General features: G+C 44.5%; 1 protein-coding gene and 1 long non-coding RNA gene across 10 annotated transcripts in view; one reads left to right on the forward strand and one right to left on the reverse strand.

Moving 5' to 3' along the window:
* Nucleotides 1–299: 299 nt before the first annotated feature.
* Nucleotides 300–22,413, reverse strand: part of GALNT15 (polypeptide N-acetylgalactosaminyltransferase 15) — a 50,275-nt gene continuing 28,161 nt past the window's right edge. For all 8 annotated transcript variants that reach the window (XM_077991421.1, XM_077991419.1, XM_077991422.1 and 5 more), the window contains 7 exons: nucleotides 21,767–21,934; nucleotides 18,508–18,625; nucleotides 16,974–17,168; nucleotides 10,473–10,604; nucleotides 9,988–10,092; nucleotides 7,236–7,379; nucleotides 300–2,680 (listed from right to left, as the gene is read on the reverse strand). In XM_077991421.1, coding sequence (XP_077847547.1) covers nucleotides 2,534–2,680; nucleotides 7,236–7,379; nucleotides 9,988–10,092; nucleotides 10,473–10,604; nucleotides 16,974–17,168; nucleotides 18,508–18,594 — 810 coding nt within the window. In that variant the 5' untranslated portion in view covers nucleotides 18,595–18,625; nucleotides 21,767–21,934 and the 3' untranslated portion in view covers nucleotides 300–2,533. The remainder of the gene's footprint in view (nucleotides 2,681–7,235; nucleotides 7,380–9,987; nucleotides 10,093–10,472; nucleotides 10,605–16,973; nucleotides 17,169–18,507; nucleotides 18,626–21,766; nucleotides 21,935–22,413) is intronic.
* On the forward strand, nucleotides 7,165–13,748 carry LOC106997129 (uncharacterized). Of its 2 annotated transcripts, none has more exons than XR_013413545.1 (4): nucleotides 7,165–7,443; nucleotides 12,693–12,765; nucleotides 13,054–13,169; nucleotides 13,507–13,748. It is a non-coding gene; the product is annotated as an uncharacterized LOC106997129 (long non-coding RNA). The 2 variants fall into 2 exon arrangements; XR_013413546.1 differs by having other exon boundaries at nucleotides 7,282–7,443; nucleotides 12,693–12,791.

Here is a 22,413-nt window from a genome sequence, read left to right on the forward strand (position 1 = left end):
AAATTGACCATTATGGATAAAATGAATGCTGAATTCATAGAGAAGAAGAGAATTTGAACACTTGGTTACACTAAAGGAGAAGGTCCTTTTAGAACTAAATGGAGGCATGTGTTTTATTTAAATTAAGGGTCTGTAAGTACCAGCCAGGGACTGAGTTGACAGCCACTTCTGTAATAAAGTAATAAATCATGGAGCTGGTTAAGGAAGCAAGAAACACCACATTCTTGCTTTGTTCAACCAATTAGGCAATAAGCCATCTGGGTCCTTTTGTTAATTACCACCAAATACAACTTACACAATTGAATTCAGCCTTTTATTTAATTATATTAATTTATCCCAGCAACTTCAAAGACCCACAATGCCAATAATAAAGTTCATTTAAAAAACAGAGGTCTTTAAAAAATTTTCTTCTTCAATCAATAATACCTTTACACGGTTGCCATCTGAGAATTTTTAGCTCCGTCTCAGTCTCAGGATTTAGGGAAATTTGTTTTAAATATAGATGAGTCTGAAGCAAGAACACAGTGGCTAAAGTCTCTTCTCTAGACGGGATAATGAATCTACCTAGATTGGTCCAACAGAACTGTTTGTGATGATGAAATGTTCTATATCCATGCTCATCAATACAGTAGACCCTAGCCACAGGTGGGTAGTGAGCATTTGAAATGTGGCCAGTCCAGTTGAGGAACTGAGTTTTAAATTTTCTTTGATTTTAATGGATTTACATTAAAATGGCCACATTTGGTTAGTGGCTACCATATTAGACAGCACAGGTCCAGAGTGTGCTCTGAGGAAGGAGAAATGCAGTGAATCCTTGACTAAGCAGGTAGACAATGAATACGTTATGATAGGTATTGTTTGGAAACACTGCTCTTCCCGCCCAGTTCTTCTTATTTGAAGGATACTGTGTTCTGAGACAGCCCAAAGGAGATTAGCTACTTTAGGGGAATATTTCTAAGCTGACCATGTGGAAAGGTAGGTAACTCCATCTGGGAAAAAATGAATATGAATGGTGTTTATTAAATAGCAGAACCCATCCCATTCAGCAGCTCTTATGACTGAACTAGGTAAGCCAGGTCATAGCAAGGAAAGTCATTTAGCTCTTACTAGTCTCAGCTGAGCTCCAGATGAGCCGTGTTCTTCCCATACTCATGGACATTCAACCTGTGGACACATTTGGGGGTTCCAGACAGTTATACGGGCTCAGAGATGGCCCTGTCAGCTCTCATGGACATTAACACCCAAATGTTACCTGTCATAAGAATTTTGGCTCAGGCTCTGGCATTTTCCTCCCAGGGAGGTTTGCTTTTTTAGAAAGGTTGCTGTTTCTGCTCCAGTCAGTGCAAACCCTGTAACAGGGCATCAGGAGAGTTTCTCTTTTTCTTTTTTGAGATGGAGTCTCACTCTGTCACCCAGGTTGGAGTGCAGTGGCACGATCTCAGCTCACTGCAACCTCTGCCTCCTGAGTTCAAGCGATTCTCCTGCCTCAGCCTCCCAAGTAGCTGGGATTACAGGCATGCACCACCATGCCCGGCTAATTTTTGTATTTTTAGTAAAGACAAGGTTTTGCCATGTTGACCAGGTTGGTCTCAAACCCCTGACATCAGGTGATCCGCCCACCTCGGCCTCCCAAAGTGCTGGGATTACAGGCATGTGCCACCGCGCCCGGCAGGAGAGTTTCTCAACTGTGAACACCTTTGTTAACGGGAATGCTCAAATTGTGCTGATACTTCCAACACCAACGACTAAAGAGAAATTGATTGCAAGGGAATCTGGTTATGGTTATGGTTAACCAAGTTAGAGAAGAGCTAGGGCAGGGGGAATAGAAGTAGATTCTCAGTAGGAAGGAAATTCTCCATAATGGGGGAAATTCTCATTAACATGAAAATGTCTTTTCCCAGGTCTCTTGATGCCTTTTAGCTGCTGGGTTGAGCTGGCGAATTGGGACAAAGTGCTCTCGCATCTTCTCTCCAATCCTAAACCTCCTCTCTGCAGCTTCCTTTCCTTCCTTTGAGATACGGCTCAACAAATGAACACAACATTTGTGCTAATAAACCCAATTCAGAGTTTTTGGAATGTCAGGCCATTACATCTGCTTCACTCTTTAATTTCCATGGTTGGCCAAACAGACAGTCCAAGTTAAGGCCATTTGAAGACAAATAAATTGATCCATTGGATTTATGTATCCTGGAGGTGCTGCCAGATAATGTCCAGGCCAGGGAGAAACCAACTGTTAAGTGCTCAGTGGAGAAAAACAAAGAATCTTCTGTACTATGTAATAATCATTTCCCAGTGATGAAGACAACAGTATAATGGATCAACTTTTTTTTTTTTTTTTAAAAAGCAGCCAGCAGACAATGAAATAAGGTGTGAAAAGGGGAAACTTCCTATATTCTTTCACAGAGCTTTTTTCTCTCCTAACACCAGGAGCACAAACACAAAAGGATCAGCTTCATGAAATATATAAGCTCTTTAAGTTCCCTTGGAGCTGAACTGTGATGGCCAAAATTCTCTTTTCCTCTGACACTGACATTCATCGTTCATCCACAGCATTGACCTGGTCAAATCGCCACTGCTGGCGGGCTTTTCCATCACACGGACGCAGGTACAAATCTTTATTGCTTTCTTGCACCACAGCTTCCATGCATTTCCCAGAAAGAATGTGGACAATCATCCCATTCTAAAAGGAGAAAAGAAAAAGGAAAAGAAAACCAGTCCCCCACAATCAGTCAGCAAAAGAGAATATTTTTAAGATTTGCGCTAATCATTAAGAGAATAACAGATGGTGAGAACTGGCCTGGAAAGGAATTGTGGTATTTTGATTAACATAAAATATAAATTAGGTAGCCCTAAAATTTGGATGTCACTCAGAACCTTAGGGGTAACTAATCCAATTATCTTTATTGTGGTTGTGTAATTGCATCATTTCTTAGAAAGTTCTGGTTAGTATAATTCCCAGAGCATGTTCAGTCTTTATGCTATATTTGTGACATTCGTTGTCATCACTGTAGTTGTAAATTTCTGCTTTCAAAACAATTTAATCCACTTTACCGTCTGTTAACCCTGCAGTTGGGCACTGTTGTTACCAGGCCGTAGTAGTAAGACCTCTAGGATATACCGAAGGCCTAAACCAGCCATGTTCAGAAGACCATGGCTATGCCCTGCTCAAAATCACCAGATTTAATATTGAATCCAACCTCTCCTTTTCAAGAAGAAGTTAATTTCCTTATGAAAAGTTAAACAACCTGAACCAGTAATGCTGAAAATGCCTATTTATGTATTCATCCTTCATTTATTCATTTTTGAGATTGATACGGTTTGGTTCTGTGTCCCCACCCAAATCTCACGCTGAATCGTAATTCCCAGTGTTGGAAGAGGGGCCTGGTGGGAGATGATTGAATCACGGGGGCAGACTTCCCCCTTGCTGTTCTGTTGATAGAGTTCTCACACAATCTGGCTGTTTGGAAGTGTGTAGCACCTCCTCCTTCGCTCTCTTCCTCCCCTGCTCCGCCATGTGAGGACGGGGCTTCCTCTTCACCTTCTGCCATGATTGTAAGTTTCCTGAGGCCTCCTCAGCATGCTTCCTGTACAGCCTTTAGAACTGTGAGTCAATTAAGCCTCTTTTCTTCATAAATTACCCAGTCTCAGGTATGTCTTTATAGCAGTGTGAGAACAGACTAGTATAGAGATCATAATACTACCCCTTTAAAGTACACAAGTTGGTGGGTTTTAGTATATTCACAAAGTTGTGCAACCTTCATTCCTATCTAATTCCAGAATATTTTCATCATTGTAAAAAGAAACCCACTACCCATCAGCAGTCACTCCCCACTCCTCCCTCCTCCCAGCAACTAATCATTAATCTACTTTCTATATTTATGGATTTTCCTATTCTGGACATTTCATATAAATGGTACTATATAAATGTGGCCTTTTGTAACTGGCTTCTTTCACTTTGTGTAATTTTGTTTTCCAAGATGGAGTCTCGCTCTGTTGCCCAGGCGGGAGTACAGAGGCTTGATCTCGTCTCATTGCAACCTCCATCTCCCAGGTTCAAGCGATTCTCCTCCCGCAGCCTCCCATTTAGCTGGGATTACAGGCACGCGCCATCACGTCTGATTAATTTTTTGTAGTTTTAGTAGAGATGGGTTTTCACCATATTGGCCAGGCTGGTCTCGAACTCCTGACCTCAAGTGATCTGCCTACCTTGGCCTCCCAAAGTGTTTCGCACTGTGTGTAATATTTTTAAGGTACATCCATGTTGTACCACAAAACTTTTTCTTTCTTTTTTTATTTTTATTTTATTTATTTATTTTGAGACAGAGTCTCTCTCTGTCACCCAGGCTAGAGTGCAGTGGCACGATCTTGGCTCACTGCAACCTCTGCCTCCTGGGTTCAAGTGATTCTCCGGCCTCATCCTCCCAAGTAGCTGGGACTACAGGTGCGCACCACCACACCTGGCTAGTTTTTGTATTTTTAGTACAAATGGGGTTTCACCGTATTGGCCAGGCTGGTCTCGAACTCCTGACCTCGTGATCCGCCTGCCTCGGCCTCCCAAAGTGCTGGGATTACAGGCGTGAGCCATTGCACCTGGCCTCTTTTTTTAAAAAAATTGTGATAAAAACACATAGCAAAACTTTTACCATCTGAGGCATTTTTAACTGTAAAGTTTAGTAGTTGATGTAGTTTGGATGTTGGTCCCCACCTAACTCTCATGTTGAATTGTAATTCCCAGCGCTGGAGGTGGGGCTTGGTGGGAGATGTTTGGATCATGGGGACAGATCCCTCATGGCTTGGTGCTGTCTTCATGATAGTCAGTTCTTGAGGATCTGGTCATTTAAAAGTGTGTGGCACCCCCTCCTCCACTCTCTTTCTCTTGTTCCTGCTTTCACCATGTGATATGCCTGCTCCCACTTCATCTACTCTCTTTTACTCAGAGAGTAAAAGCTCTCTGAGGCCTCCCCAGAAGCAGATGCCACTATGCTTCCTATACAGCCTGCAGAACCATGAGCCAATTAAATCTCTTTTCTTATAAATTACCCAGTCTCTAGTATTTCTTTATAGCAATGCAAGAATGGCCTGATAGGCCTGGTGCAGTGGCTCACACTTGTAATCCCAGCACTCTGGGAGGCCGAGGTGGGCAGATCACCCGATGTCGGGAGTTCGAGACCAGCCTGGCCAACATGGTGAAACCCTGTCTCTACTAAAAATACAAAATTAGCTGGGTGTAGTGGCAGGCACCTCTAATTGCAGCTACTCGGGAGGGTAAGGCAGGAGAATCGCTTGAACCTGGGAGGCGGAGGTTGCAGTGAGCCGAGATCCTGCCATTGCACTCTAGCCTGGGCAACAAGAGCGAAACTCCATCTTAAAAAGAAAAAAAAGAATGGCCTAATACAGTAGTGTTAAATATATTCACATTGTTGTGAAACAGATATCCAGAACTTTTTCATCTTGTAAAACTGGAACTCTATAACCATTAATAAACAAATTCCCTTTTTCTCCTCCTCTACCTGCCCCTGGTAACCACTATTTTACTTTCTGTTTCTATTAATTTGACTACTTTAGATATCTTACATAAATGGAATTGTAGTTTTTGTTCTTTTGTGATGGGTTTATTTCACCAGCATAATGTCCTCAAGATATGCCCATGTTGTAGCAGGTGATGGGATTTTCTTCCTTTTTAAGGCTGAATAATATGTGTATGCCACATTTTGTTATCTCATCTATGATGGACACCTGGGTTGCTTTCACTTCTTGGCTATTGTAAGCAGTGCCAGCATGAATAGTACCTCATTCCTTTTGCTGGCTGAATGATAATGACTTTTAAAAGTATTATTTATTAATGTCTGAAATATGCTGGGTGTATCTTACTCCCTAATCTTTTACTTGTTATTTTTAAATGCTGTTTCTAAAGTGTATCTTATTCATAGGACTTGCTTAGAAAACTCCTTTATGATCATTTAGAAAGGACCTTAACTTGCCTTATAAAACTTCTTTGAGGCCAGGCACAGTGGCTCACACCTGTAATCCCAGCACTTTGTGAGGCCGAGGTGGGCGGATCACCTGAGGTCAGGAGTTCGAGACCAACCTGGACAACATGGCAAAACCCTGTCTCTACTAAAAATATAAAAAGTAGCCAGGCGCAGTGGCTCACACCTGCAATCCTAGCTATTCAGGAGGCTGAGGCACAAGAATTGCTTGAACCTGGGAGGCAGAGGCTGCAGTGAGCCAGGATCACACCACTGCACTCTAGCCTGGGTAACAGAGTGAGACTCTGTCTCAAAAAAAAAAAAAAAAAAAAGTATTTGAGTATGTATGGGCCCATTGAGTCCTGCCTTCAGTTGGTCACCAAAGCCCCAACTGCTTTGTTCTCAAGTGCTTCTTGTGAATTTAGCTTAAGTTTTCTATCATACGATTTTCTTCTTTCGCAGCCTGCTTTAAGAGTACCAATGCACAGGATTCTGCTTAGTCATTTTATCCTTTTTATTCCCCAGCAGAAGTTGAAGAAAATAAATTTTTAAAAGATGTGTATTTATTTGTTTGTATGTTAATACCCCAACTCATTTCAGGAAGAATTGAAAGTGGAGAAAAAGCTGTGTATGGACACAGGGTTGATATTGTCATCTTCTGATCCCGATTCTGTATATGGGACCTGCCCACTCTCCCTAAGTACTGACATTCCTCCTATTTCCTCCCTAACTTCTGGAAAGGATCTATAGTTTCTTTCCCCCAGGATAATAGGGGTCAAAATTTTATGAAAATGATGAAATACTTACAGTGGAATTTGCATTAAAAGGAAGAAAGTGGTATCTATATATCTATATATTTACATCTACATCTATATCTAAAGTTTCTTAGTGGTGGAGGGACTTTGAATTGCTCCTAAAACCACACCACCAAGGTGGCTGAACGCTCCTTGTAACATGCCTCACCATCCTACTTGTGAACTGAGCCAATACACTTCAAAAAGAGGCGGATCCCTCTCTCTGCAATGACTAGTATCAGAGCTACACAGAGACCTGGCAAATCATTACACATGAAGATGCCAGTGGCCCAACTTTGCTGCTGGGTTGCCTTTTCCTCCCGCTGAGGCCTCACTGCCCAGCCACTAAGTTCAAAAGCAGAGGCAAAGGTCCATAATACCTGACCTCTTGGAACAGCCCAGGATGCAGTGCCAACCAGCAGTTCCTTCTGACCAGCAGCACTACCAGGCTCTTTCTGAACAGATCACTCACCTCCTGGAAGTCCCAGCGCTGCTGGTGGATGGCCAGGCCTTCCTCTGTGCAGTTCTGAAGAATCACCTGCTCCTGCCTGACAGCGAAGCACAGGTGCTGTGGCCTGCCAAAGTGAATCTCCTTCCTGCTGGTGTGCTGCAGGTACTGTGACAGAAGCAATGGTTGTTAGCGCAACTAGAAAGAGATCCTCTCCAAAGCTGTAGAGGAGGTAAGAAGAACCCACTATACAGCTGAGGTCTAGGGGCAATCTTCAGATTCTATTGGGGTCAGCAAGATCACATCTCATGGTCAAGTCCAAAAACATGCTGCTAGACTAGTCGTAGCCTCTGAAGTCCCCATATTCCAGCTGCTCTCACATTCATATTTACACATTCTGGCATGTTTCTCTGTTACTTTATTTACTGTATCATAGGTGAGGCCATAAAAAGTGCTGTGTGTTTGGTTAGTATACTGTTGAAAGCACAGATGAGGAACCTCTCTGAAGCCCAGGTTGATGTCTTTCTGGAGAGCCCTGACCTGCTCCTGAAACTAATTTTCCTGCAGTTTGTTGTATCTGCTGGCTCTCACTCATGGTTATTGTCTCCTCCAGTGTTTTGTAGTATTGGATTGTGTACAACTTTGAGAGGGGCTTTAACTGTGAGGATCCTGTGAACATTAATTGGAAGGCATGTCCTGGAAAGACTATTTTGTGTTCGTTTCTGTCAGATGCAGCCTGAACTTATTTTTACATTAATTTTATGGCTTACAGACAGGATCAGCTTCACGGGCATGTGACCTGTGCAGTCACATGGGGCCTCATGCTTAGATGGGTTTAATACTCTTGGTTTAATAAATTTGATTTAATGCTCTGCTGTCACTGTCTTAAAATTCTTAATAATTGTCAAATTAAAGACTACATTGTCATCTTGCACTGGGCCCTGCAATTAGATAGTTTATCCTGCTTGATGATTCCCAAACTACACAATTAGTACACATGTGAACCTAAGCCCATATTAGATGCAAGCTTGTGGTTAAAAATTCTCAGGGGAGAGTAATTTGTTTCCTACTCAAAGCCCCTGTAGGGGCAAGCTTCTTGCCATTTTCCTGTGGCAGGGGGTGGATATTTCTAGTCAAACTTTTCAAGGACAGGTTACCCTTTGAAGGTTAAAGCTGGCTTGCTATGGGAGTTTCATTTCTGACTTCTCAACTCTCATGGGCTAAGGCGGGCTCTCATCACTTTTCCCTTGCATGGAGCCAACAGCTGTAGATTCCTGAGGCTGGCAGTAACCATCCCCTCACACTTGGTAGGGCAGCTTCGCCCATGTCCAATTCCTCTACTTTCAGTTGCCTCTTGTTTTTTGACCCCTAGAGGTTTCCCTTTCTTTCTTGCAAACTCATTTATTCATGAAAAAGGGTGTTTCATATTTTTTTATCCAGCATATCTTATCTAGGTGTTTATAGGGAAGGGCTTTCATCTTATCTAGTTTACAATATTGCAGGATCCTAAAGTCCTTACTATTTTTTAAAAAAAAAAAAAAAAGAACGAGAAAGCTAATATTCCTTTTGCATGAAGGAGGCTGTATTATTCTTTTGTTTCTTTATTTTTTTTTAATTCTTCTCTTTCAAACCCAAAATAATCTCTGTAGAGGCTGCATTATTCTTAATTGCAGGTGAGGAAACCAAGATTTAAAGAAGCCTGCCAGGATCACACAGCTAGAAAATGAGGGAGCTCAGATTCAAACCAAGCTATGCCTGACTGCAGAGCTAGAACAAATTTCACCCTACCATGTGGCTTCCTCACTCAGCACTTGATGTTTATGTCTGTATCCCTTGTGCCAGGTGTGAATGCCTATATGTCCTAGGAGACTGGTAAAGGGCAGAGCCAAAGGAGGCCGGATGGATCCTGAGCATCTCCCTCCCACATGTTCCATAGGCCCACAGCCTGGCCCCAGGAACCCGGGGCCTACACTGCCAAGCCCAGCCTCAGCCAGCCTTCCGTGCAGGGCTGGACCACAGACCCTCAGAGAGATGCTGTCTTTTGCCCCCAGGATCTTTGATTCTCATCCAGTGAATATGTCCAGGAAATTATACTTTGATGTTCGTTTTTATTAGGGGCCTTTGGGATGTGATAACTTAAAAGTCCCTATCACAGCCTGAAAAGAGAGAGACTTGGGGACAAGCTAGGCTTTCTAGGTTGTCATCCAGTTGTGAAAAGAAGTGGACCTACCAGCCCACAGCTAGCGTCGGTGGAGGATTTCTACCACTTTGGGCAGTTACTCCATGATGAAAATTTTGAAGAGAAGTATTACTCCTAAGATATAAGGAGACCTTCCTAATGACCAAATGGTGCTGGAGACTGGAATGACCCTGTTGCCTCTGGATCCTTATCTTGATACGATTACCTTCTTCAGTCCTCGGACAATTGAACCCTGCCTGAACCTTGAAGGCTTCTGAGTTTGCAATCCCTGGGCTAGTGACCCTAAGCCTCAGTTTTCTCATCTGTCAAATGAAAAGTTTGGCCAAACAGCCTCTCCATTTCCATTTAACTAAGATGCTTTTATTTTCTGACAATGGCCTATGTCTGTGCTTACAGATGGAGGTGAGGTGTGGAGAGCTGTGATGGGTCATTATAGTGAGGGACCATGGCAGTCCAGGGACATGCGACCACAGAAAGAAGACATCTCAAAGGAAAGTAGGGGGCATCCCAGAAAAATGTCACCCACTTTCAAGTCTTCTTGGGCTATGATTCATCCTGAGAAGTCTGACTACTCACCTGTTGCTGCCGGCTGTCACTGCAAGGAGCCAACACCATGGGACAGTCCAGGACGTTCCCTTCTGCTTGGCAGTCTGCACAGAGCCCAAGTCCAGTGTTGTGGAGCTGAAAGTGGACACGTGGGATTCACTCCACACAGGAGTGAATTCCAAATTCCACCCTCGGTCAGGCAGCATTCCTTTGCTGTATTCTCTGGAGTGTATACAGCCCAAGGTACATTGTTCAGGCCACAACAATGGGTGTGGTCAAGCTGAAGCCACTGACCCGAAGGGACAGGCCTCTTGAAGGAGGTGCTTTGGGGTGGGTAATGGAGCAAAACCCAGCCACCTTCTTCAGACTGGCATGGAGGCACAGGATGGACCCAAGGCCTCTGAGGCCCTGCTAAACTGTGAATGGTTGACCAGGGACATGGAACAGCTGAACATCTAGTTGTTGTCTTGGGAAGCTTCCCTCTCCCTCCCCATCTTCCCTGGGTCACGCCTTGCCTTTCCAGAGAACCTGGGCCTGGGTTCAGATGGGTACAGCTCAGGGTAGACATTAGCCAGAAACCAGTGGAATGTCCGACAACTCAGTCTCCTTTGCAGCTGCAAGCGTTCCATACAGTCTGGCTTCTCAGCCTGGGGAGGAGAAAGACACAAGCAGGATGATGAAAGCTTGTCTTGCCCAGAATTCACATGGTTGGGGATGGAGTGGCTGGGAAGAAGCTGAAGGATCAGGACAGAAGGAAGGGGCCAAGACCACAGTTCTCCAGGGCTGCAGTGGGGAGGGTCATGTGTTGGGAGAAGAAGGTCTGGAAGGGACAGAATAGCACAGATCTTCCCTACAGAGAGCTGTGGAACCAGCAAGACTGTAAGTGATATCAGCCCCTTCCCACACTCCCTCAAAATCTCCAGTCTATAAAGACTATGATAAGCCAGGAGTGGTGGCTCACTCCTCCAGCATTTTGGGAGGCAGAGGCTGGTGGATCACTGGAGGTCAGGAGTTCAAGACCAGCCTGGCCAACATGGTGAAACCCTATCTCTACTAAAAATAAAAAAAAAATTAGCCAGGTGTGGTGGCACATGCCTGTAATCCTAGCTACTCGGGAGGCTAAGACAGGAGAAATCACTTGAATCCAGGAGGCAGAGGCTACAGTGAGCCAAGATTGTGCCACTGCACTCCAGTCTGGGCAACAGAGCAAGACTCCTCAAAAAAAAAAAAAAAAAAAAAAAAAGAGAGAGAGAGAGAGACTATGATATCTGTGCTTTAATGATTTTTCTGCAGAAATTGGCAAAATTGGGGACTTTGCACCTAGGTTGATGTAAGGAGAAACCACAATGGGCCTCTTGGAGTCAAGAACTGACCCATAGGCAACTGAGATGAAGTTAGCTGGGAAATCATGGGCTAGGGGTTGGGGCAAGGTAAGTGTATCTTTCTTCACCTCTGGGTACCATTAATGAATCACTCCGTTGGGCTACACTATCCCCTCTGTTTGAGATTCTCCTTTATGATACAATTGTCCTAGGATGGAGATCAAGGCAAATCCTTAACACTAGTACAAATTAATGTTTTTGGCTATATTAATGATACAAAGAACTGTACCCAAAAGTTTCGTACCAAATCATGGATACTTTTAGGGAAGAGAGAGGTGACAAGGATGGGTTGGAATGACCACAGACAAAAAAAGAGAGAACCCTTTCTTGGCATGGGGAGAGGAAGCAAGCTGGCCATTTCAGAGTTCCCATTTGATGGCCTCTAATCTGACAGTAAGACACGGTCAACCAGGCTGTGTGAAGTGCGCTTGGTTTGGTTTTGTTTTCTCACTCTTTTAGACCTCAGCTGGGAATGTGGTAAGTCTGTTGTACTGAAATTCTCTCTAGACACTTCTCAAAGTGTGATTCCCTGAGCATCTGCCTGAGGAATGCCCATGGAGCTTGTTAAAAATGTAGATTCCTGGGCCCTGCCCCAGAGACGATACAGTTGTTTGGGGTGGAGGCCCTGGAATCTGCATTTTAACCATTTCTCCTGGTGAGTCTTTTTCACACAAAGTTTGAGAAAAACTTCTCTAAGTCAGGAATTTCTTGTTTACTCGATGTATTTACCCACCATGAAACCAAGGGGATCCATTACTTTTTCCTCTCAGTGAATTAGCATAAGTTTCTTGATGGCTTCTTGGCATTCTTTGTGTTTATTTGAAACCTCCCTACATCTTTCCCAGAGTTGGACTTTGCTACCAAAACAGAAACATTTCTTCATGTGAGTTCTATCACCTTTACTTTTCTTGATAAAGACATAAACTGATAAATCTACCCAATCTTTGACCTTGAATGAGGGGCAGGCTGACAACGAACTTTCCCTTCTGTAGATTATGTCTAACAGAAGAGAAAACGAGGAAATGTCCACGCCCCGAGCTGCAAACGTCTGGCCTTGTCTTTCGGGTGCCCAGGATTTCTGTATCTCAAAATCCTTGTGGGGATTTTGGGGTGGATGGAGAAATAGAAATCTTTAGGGCAAAATTAACTTTTGGTTATTTAAATTTAAAGTAAATGCATGCTATCAAATACCTTCAGGGAGGCAGGAATGTCACTGAAACTTTGAAATCAAAGTAAGTGATAGGACATTTCCAAAGCATGAATTCATGGAAATGTTCAAAAGAGAGAGAAATAAAAGGAGCCCTCTGCTAAAGGTCTTCTCACTGACCAGTAAGGATGCCATTCTCCTTGCAGAAGTCATCAAATGAACAAAATGGACATCTGTGATTCAGAGAATGGACACCCAAATGGATATAAGAAGAAAAAGGTACCTCACCTGTAGACTTGATGAAAGTAAGCCTAGCATTTATTCTCCAAAGCACTCTTTCACATTTCATTTGATAGTATACTCACAACAGTTAGTGAGTTCTTACAGGTTAAATGACTTTCCCAGGGTCAATAGCTTCTAACAGGTCAGAGTGGTATATCAGGTAGCTAGTCAGACATAAGCAGGGCAGGGGAGGATTGTCCCCAAGCCCCCAACCTCCAGGGATGTCAGGCCGACACCAGGTGTTGGTCAGGCAGCTGTTAACTGTCTTTCTAAACCAATAATTAGTTGCAGCTGGCACCAGAGAACGGCAGTCTCTCCACAGAGAAACCTGAACTTGGTGATCAGCTTCCCGATACGATCTCAGGAGTTGGGCAAGTGGGCTCAAGCTTGTGCACTAAGAGGTAAAATGGTGGCGTTTTACTGGTATATGACCTTCCTCCGGGAATGTGCAAGTGGTAACGCCCCAAGGGCGCATGCGAACAATTTCAGTAAACGCACTGCACATGCTCCCCTCCCAAGTGCTAACAGGCCACTGCACATGTGGACAGCCCTCCAAGGGAAGAATCAGGGAAGAAGGGACACAAGCCCCCAGAAGCATGCCAGTGTATAAGACCCCAAGTCAAAGATCAAACCGCACACTTGATCTATGAAGTCGCCCACTTGGCCCTGTTCCAAATGTACTTTACTTCCTTTCGTTCCTGCCCTAAACTTTTCCTTTTTTTTTCTTTCCCGAGACAGGGTCTTGCTCTGGCTCCCAGGCTAAAGTGCAATGGGGCGATATCAGCTCACTGCAAACTCCACCTCCCTAGCTCAAGCCATCCTTCCACCTCAGCCTCCCGAGTAGCTGGTACTACAGGTGCACACCACCACGCCCAGCTAATTTTTGTAGTTTTTTGTAGACACAAGGTTTCACTATGTTGCCCAGGCTGATCTTGAACTCCTGGTAAACTTTTTAATAAACTTTCACTCCTGCTTTAAAACTTGCTTTGGTCTCTCATTCTGCCTTATGCCCTTCGGTTGAATTCTTTCTTCTGAGAAGGCAAGAATTGAGGTTGCTGCAGACCCATATAGATTCACCACTGATAACAAGAGCCAAAGGTTGATCTCAGGTTTATAAATCTTTTTGCCATCCATCCATTCCACCAATAAATGTTTATGGAGCACCTACTATGTGCATGGAATTTAACTAGGCATTGGAGATTTCAAGGTCAGCAGAATACTCTTCCTGCCCTTTTTGAGCTTGTAAGTTTGTGCAATATTTGTTGAGCCCCTTCCTCCTCCTCCTCCTCCTCCTCCTCCTCTTCCTCCTCCTCCTCCTCCTCTTCCTTCCTTCCTTCCTTCCTTCTTTCCTTCCTTTCTTTCTTTCTTTCTCTCTCTCTCTCTCTCTCTCTCTTTCTTTCTTTCTTCTTTCTTCTTCTTTCAGAGTCTTGCTCTGTCGCCAGGCTGGAGTGCAGTTGTGTGATCTCAGCTTACTACAACCTCTGCCTTCTGGGTTCAAGCAATTCTCCTGCCTCAGTCTCCTGAGTACCTGGGACTATAGGCACGTGCCATCATGCCCAACTAATTTTTGTATTTTTAGTAGAGATGCGGTTTCACCATGGTGGTCTCGATCTCTTGACTTCATGATCTGCCCGCCTTGACCTCCCAAAGTGCTGGGATTACAGGAATGAGCCACTGCACCCAGCCGAGCATCTTCTATATACCAAATACATCCCTGCCTTCCCCCAAATTCAGACAGAACTAGAGGATAGCTTCTTTATGGACCTCCAACTATTTCTGGAAAAGTATGGTGTCTACATTTGAGGATTACTGTTTCGATGTTAGAGAGCTAAGAGACAAAAAATACTAAAAGGTTGGACTAGTTCTAGTTCTACTTCTGGTTCTCTCCCTACTTTTATTTAACAACTCACCGTCTCATAGGGCCTCGATTTTCTATTTTATAGAATGAAGGACTTGGGTGAATACAAACAAGTAATCCTGCAATCATCATCTGTACAAGCAAACTGGATTTTCCCAAAAGCAGACCAGTCATGCTCTAAAAAGTCATGTCAGTCCCCAATTTCTGTAATTGTCTAGAACAAAGTATATATTCATAGGTACTTCTAATTGCACCAACCAATGTGGGAAGAAGGTTGAAGTTCTGTAAATAATTTGCATACTGTTGCATTAGGCTGGCCACAGCCAACATGCCATGTCCTAATGAGCCTGTCTGGTGGAAAGTTAGTCTGGCGCATCAAAAAGTATGCAATATTTAACACTTCTTTAAGAATTCTTTATAAATGCAGTCTGTGCCAATGTTAAGAAAATGTCCTCTGAAAGCAAAGAGCTAATACTAAATTGACATCCCAAGAGAGAAAAATAGCTGCTTTGGCCAAAAGAAACCCAAGAGATTAAAAACCACAGAAACTCTGTGGACTTCTACAGAATGCTGTAGAAGGCCACTTGCTCCCCATTGCTAATTGAATAAAGTCTAAACTGTTTAGCCTGACCCTCAGGGGCTCCAGAGTCTTCCCCCAACTCCTCTGGATGTCTGAGTTGAACCCGTTCAGCCATTCTTCAGATGTGACCTCCCCTGAAAAGATGTCTGTCATGAGCCTGTCTAGGATGAATCATTCCCACCTTTGTTAACATTATCTCTTCCAGAGGAGCTCCTGCCCCACCAGGAACCTGATAAGCATTGGGTATGGTTCTCTGTCCCCTGTAGGACCCACCCAGGGCCTGGCACAGAGCAGGTGCTTGGTTGACCTTTGTTGACCATTAGTAGCCATGGCAATAATGATGGTATTAATAGTAAACACACAAACAGGGCTTACTCAGTGCCAGGCACTCGTCTAACATGTTTTGGATTTATTAACATATTTATTCATCCTAACAATGGAAGGAAAGCTTAACAAATGAGGAAGCGGAAACACTGAGTGTTTAAGTAACTTTCAGATCATATAACCAATACTTAAACCCAGACCATCTTGTTCTTGGAGTCCATGAGCTTAACCATCAGACTACACAGCTTCTAGATCGGCGTCTAGAGTTGGACACATGCTTCCACTTCCCACAAATAGAGATGGAGAAGGAGACTAAAGAAGAACAAAGATGCTAGCTAGTAAATGAGCTGGGTCCTTGTGAGAGTTTTCCTTTCCATCGCAATGCCTTCCTGGAGGAATGAAGGAGGCTGCTGTTAGTAGCATTTCTCCTGTACCGGGAAAGGAGCCAATGCCACTCTGTGTAATAGTGTGGCTAACTGACGGGGTCCACGAGGAGACTCTAGCCTGCCTAGATCTACCTTAGGAATTACTGTTGAGCCCTGGGATTCTGTGTACTGTTAACACTTTCCCCAGCTAAAGACACAAAGATCCTTGAAGTTCATGGAGCCCTGACACACTCCAGGCTCTGGAAGCTATTCTCACTTAGGGAAGCGGCTGGGTCTAGAATAGGGAGGAGGCAAAGCCCTGAGGACCAGGGCGGAAGGGGAGCCATTGGGGCTGTTCTGCAGGGCTTCCCTGTCAGGCTGGCCCTGTACTCGGGCATGTCCTTCCATTTAAAGTGGCTAGGCTTCATCTGTGGCATGCAAACTCAATCTAACTCACACCCCAGCAGCGTGGGCTGCTGAGGGGCTTGTGGGAGCTGCTCCAGAGTCCCCACTTACAGCACAGCAAGCTGTGAACCCACTTCCCACACTGAACGGCATTTACGGGTTACTCTGGAAGGACTGAGCTAAAAAGCTGCTGACCAATTGATAATGCGCTGTTTGTGGATGTTTCGTTAAATGTTTAAAATTTTTATTTTTCTGTGGCTTGTTTTGGACTCTACTTTTATATTTAGTATGTGTTTCATGTCTTGGATAATTTCACAACCCTGAGCCCTTTGCTCAGGATGAAAGGAGACCTGGCCTTGGAGACCTAGCTCATCGCTTCTCTGTGCCAACCCCTCCCCTGGCCCCAGGTGAGGGATCCCATCCCACAGATGTCATCCCATAAATGTTAGGGAGCTTCAGGCCAAGGCCAGCTGTGATGTCCCATGGAGAAGCCGGAGAGACAAAGGGCAGCCTCACCAGGTAGAGGAGCCACTTAAGACAAGGCAGCTCGAGGGAAGCTCAAGCCAGAATCTTCTGTTTTCCCCTCCAGGCAAAAGAAAGGAGCCCTCCCTGGCCCACCTCCTGCTGGTGGCCCTGTGCTGGACACAGAAGCCCCACCCGGCTCTCTCCTTACCTTGCTCAAGGAGAAGGCCTCTGGGCTATGCCTGTAGAAGGTTTCCTTGAATGACCCCAGCCAGGTCTCAGCAATGCGAACCTTGTTCCTCAAGGTGGCCTCCTGGTCAACGGGGGAGGGGGCATCCTGATTTCGGTAGATGTGCCCTACCCGAGAGCAGGGAAGGATTTCAACGGAGCCACCGCAGAGCCAGGCCTGCCACGAAGGGAGAAGATAAATACCTTGGCATTCCGCCTTTAAGAACGGTGGGAATTAAGGAGCCCTATCTACAAGGGGCTGGCAAAATGCACAGGAAATCATGAGCACTCAATGTGAAGATGATTATAGTCCTCAGTGTGGAGTAGAGTTTCCAGATTTGGAAGTTCTGGGCATGGGAGTGACAGGGTGGAGAGAATAGAGGCAGTTGTCCCAAAATGGGGACAAGGGGGCCATCCCTGTGCAACTACCTGGATATGCAGCCCTTCAAACACACGCAGATCCAGCACTTAGAGAGATGTAGCCTGTGAATTAGCACCCCTACTCCCCAAAGGACACTTCCTCAGGAAAAAAGATGTCCCCAGTGGTCCGGGAATACCTCAAAGCTTGTGAAGTGTGCTACAAAGGCACTAGGGGCTGTTTGTGGTGGAGACAGAAGCAAGCTTTCCTGAGACATAGTCTTTACTATTTCAAGAAATTTCCCTCTGCTCTCCCACTCCCAAATGGGTCGAGGTCACTTGGCAGGAAGCCTTTCATTCCACATTTGGGGATAAAGGTTAAAGGAGTAGCGGTCCTAGGATAAGCAGCATATTAATGGAAACACCAAAACTGGAGTTCCCAAACTGTGTGCCAAGGTACCCCAGGGTGCCACAGCAAACTCGTAGGGTCTGGTGTTAAATTTCTGAGAGAAACATGGTGACATCTGTTGGACTTTACGCAGAATATAAGCTTCAGGTAATTCACACTTTCAGCATTAGATCTCTGCACTTTTGATGACGAATATTTTTCTGGGGTTGGGTTTTCGGAGGGTACTCTGATGAAAAAGCAAGTATCATGCCAGAAAGCAATGTGGAACAGGAAATGAGGGTGACTCCAAGGTTTGAGAAGTTGTGCAGTGCCCAAAAGGTGCTAAGTTTTTATGACAAGTGTTAAAGTGTTTGGACCAAACTACTCAATACACAGAACTTTGGGTATTTGCTTTGGACTATGGGTGCTGCGAAAAAAGTACTGAGATGCTAAGAGTGCTATGAATAGAGAATGTGTGAGAGCCTCTGGAATCTCCGCACAGAAGTGAAAATAACTGAGACTATGCCCATTCCTGGAAGCAGGTTTTGAGGGTCAATTTCATGAAGGCACTGAGAGTGAAACCAAGCTACAGCACAAGAGAGATGGGAAACTGTGAGAAATGGAAGGGTTGACACACAATACAGGAATGACTTCATAATTTTCCCACAGCCTCATTCCCTCCCAGTGACATTTCTAATGCCTGCCTTCAAGATGTGACCATACACACCACTCCAGACATCCGACCTGTGTCCTCCCTTGGTCCAGGACATACCTTGAAAGACAGTTCGAGGTTTTCACCACCCCGCGGCGACATAAGAGGGTCATACGCTCCAGTGTTTTGGAAGTAATGTCTGTCCATGGCCACCACCTCTCCTGGCACCACAGGGCTCCTGGACACAGAAGACGGGCAAGACATTGTAGGTCAGAACCCAGAGCATAGCAGGCAAAGCTGGGGGCTGGGGTTTCCCAGGTGGGAGCTCCAGTGACTGAAAGAACAGGCTTTGGGCTCAGGTAGAATGCAATGTTTTTTTTTTTGTTTTTTTTTTGTTTCTTTTTTGAGACGGAGTCTCGCTCTGTCGCCCAGGCTGGAGTGCAGTGGCCGGATCTCAGCTCACTGCAAGCTCCGCCTCCCGGGTTCACGCCATTCTCCGGCCTCAGCCTCCCGAGTAGCTGGGACTACAGGCGCTGCCACCTCGCCCGGCTAGTTTTTGTATTTCTTAGTAGAGACGGGGTTTCACCGTGTTAGCCAGGATGGTCTCGATCTCCTGACCTCGTGATCCGCCCGTCTCGGCCTCCCAAAGTGCTGGGATTACAGGCTTGAGCCACCACGCCCGGCCAGAATGCAATGTTTTTAATTGCAAGACTGGAGCAGAGCCATGATGTCAGAAATCCCAGTATTTGATGAAAACAGAGCTATTCTTGCTTAGGCCTTTTATACTCTGTTCTCAGGTACTGCTCCTAGAGAGGGCCCAGGGACCACACCTGAGGCTCCCCTGCCCTCTGGCTTGAGTCCCTCTGGAAGGATGTTTGGGAAGAAGGCCTCGGTTAAAATAAGGTACCCTGAGAGAGGTAGCACCAGGCCTGACACAGCGACATGGCCAGGCTCATTCCTCCTTTCTCTTTCTCACCCTCTTTTGTTTTCCTAATGACCATCCACCCTCTCCCCAATTCTATGATGAACCCACCAGGGACCCTGGAAGCAGCTAAGTCCCCACTGCTCTACGGGAAAAATAAATGATTATAAACACAGGAAGCTAGAAACTTTTAATAAGGGAATTCAGATCGTAATATCCCTCAGAGAGATTTTAAACAGAGGAAGATGTAGTCAGAAGGTTTTTGAAAAAGGGTCTCTTCATCTAGGAGAAACAAATTTTAATGCAGCCACACTCTGGGAATTTTTCAAAGTGTAAATGACTAAGAGTTCAGATTTTTCTTAATTACTGAAGAAAAAGCAATGCATTAGCAAAGCTACTGGCCGCTAGGTTATAAAAATTCTACATTATACCAGAATACTAAAAACTGATGTTATAATGATTATTCAGTATAATTTCCAATTCTGCCACTCCCAATTTGTAAGATCTTAGGTGGGCTATGTGTCTTTGAGCTCAGCTTCCTCACCTCTAATTGGGGATAAAATAGAGTTTCATAATTGGGTTTTGAGGGGATGAAAAAGGTAAGCCATGTAAAATATGTAGTTCTGTGCATGCTACATTTTAAATGCTCACTGGATTTTGATGTTACAAGTTCAGCATTCCTTTTCTGACACCTGTGGGGCCAATGTGTTTTTTAATGCAGAATTTTTTGGACTTTCAAAAGGGACATACACCACATACTACACATCAGTCGTAGTGGGTTCTGGGCTGGCACTCTTTAGTCAAATATGCTAATACTTCTTTAGTGAAACATACACATATTTTCACAGTAAGCAGTAAGTAGGATAAATAAGGCCGCTGCAGACACCCATGTCAGTTCAGGGCAGCTTTTTCTGTCTAATGATTTTGTTTTTGTTTTTGTTTTTTGTTTTCTGTTTTTTGTTTTTGAGACAGAATCTTGCTCTGTCACCCAGGCTAGAGTGCAATAGTGTTGTCTCAGCTCATTGCAACCTCCGCCTGCTGGGTTCCAATGATTCTCGTGCCTCAGCCTCCTAAGTAGCTGACTTGGAGGGACTACAGGAGTGTGCCACCATGCCCAGCTAATTTTTTTTTTTTTTTTTTTTTTTTGTATTTTTAGTAGACATAGGGTTTCACCGTGATGGCCAGGTTGATCTCGAACTTCTGGCCTCAAGTGATCTGCCCACCTTGGCCTCCCAAAGTGCTAGGATTATAGGCATGAGTCACTGCACCTGGCTTGCTGCCTAATGAATTATTAAACAAATGCTTGATTTTTAGAGCTTTTTGGATTTTGCAATTGTGAATAATGAACTGTGGCCTTGTATTTAAAATATAGCATAGCAGTGAAGCCGGTGTTCTCAAGGGCTTGGCTGTCTGGGTTTAAATTCCGGCTTCACCTCTCATTGGCTTTATAATGTTGGGAAACTTTTAAAATCTTTATGTACCCCAGAAACTTTGGAGGCAGACAACCAACCCCACTGTGTCCTTTCAGAATTCCTGACCCACAGAATTCATGAGCTTAATAAAATGGCTGTGTTTTACACCAAGTTTGAGGTGGTTTGTTATGCATAAGATATCTAGGGCCAGGCGCGGTGGCTCAAGCCTGTAATCCCAGGACTTTGGGAGGCCGAGACGGGCGGATCACGAGGTCAGGAGATCGAGACCATCCTGGTTAACCCGGTGAAACCCCATCTCTACTAAAAAATACAAAAAAAAAAATTAGCCGGGTGAGGTTGCCGGCGCCTGTAGGCCTGTAGTCCCAGCTACTCGGGAGGCTGAGGCAGGAGAATGGCGTGAACCCGGGAGGCGGAGCTTGCAGTGAGCTGAGATCTGGCCACTGCACTCCAGCCTGGGCGACAGACCGAGACTCCGTCTCAAAAAAAAAAAAAAAGAAAAAAAGAAAAAAGATGTCTAGTGTATCTACTCAAATAGAAGAGTCATCCAAAAACCAAACATATGAGAAGTCACCCATACAATAGGATATATTTGAGACCTATGGTTCTTAGCATTGACCTGCTTGAATTCTTCCTGTTTGCTAAGACGGGACCTGAGGAATCCACACTGTACCTGATGAGAGAGCTGGGCCAAGATTCCATCTCAGGTTGTCACACTGGGGCATTAACTGATGCTATCTGGAAGAGCCTGGCAGAACTTTATGAATACAACAATATAATGGTGGTAACACCTACATCTGGGTGCCTGGCACTCTCTAAGTGCTTTTCACATATTAGCTCATTCAATCTTCACAGCAACCCTATAAATAAATACTATAATTGCTCTCAATTTACTGATAAGGAAACTGCGGCATACATTAAGTAATTTACTAGGAAACTGTGGAGGCAGGATTAGACCCCAGGCAGGCAGGCTGCAGAGTCCATCTTGAGGAGGCAACGGCAAAGCAGGTGTGAAATGGGGCCTCACCTGATGGGGCTTATTGGGGACTGGAGGGCCTTCCTCACATGCTCCGGCAAAGGTTCCCAATGGAAATCCAGCTTCCAGTCCAACACCCCACGCTGCAGGTCCTTCGAGGGGTAATACCGGAAAGTCTTCCAGTCAATCACATCTATCACCGGAGATACCACCCGGCTCCTGGAAAGAATTGTGGAATCAAACAAGGGACATAAAGCATTTACTTGCTGAGGCTGGAAACATAGTCTGTACATGCACTGCCCAGTATGGTGGCTACCAGACACCCATACCTAAAATGGGGTTTATCCAAATCAGGTGTGGAGTAAAATACACCCTGGATTGAGAATACTTTAGTATGGAAAAAAGGATGCAAACATCTCAATAATTTTTACATTGGTTACATGTTGAAATGGTAATATTTTGGATCTATTGGGTTTACTAAAATATATTATTAAAATTAACTTCATGTTTCTTTTTATTTTGTAATGTGACTATTAGAAACTTTTAAATTACATATTGTTATGTGTTATATTTATATTGTTATATTTGCACACATGTGTGATATTTATATTGTATAGCACGGTTCTAGAAAATGTTTTTCCATAAGGAATTGGGGTCCATTGCTTTAAAGAGCATGCCAGTACTTTTCTTTCTTCAAA

Source organism: Macaca mulatta, chromosome 2 (genome assembly GCF_049350105.2).
Source record: "Macaca mulatta isolate MMU2019108-1 chromosome 2, T2T-MMU8v2.0, whole genome shotgun sequence".
NCBI classification, from domain to species: Eukaryota; Metazoa; Chordata; class Mammalia; order Primates; family Cercopithecidae; genus Macaca; species Macaca mulatta.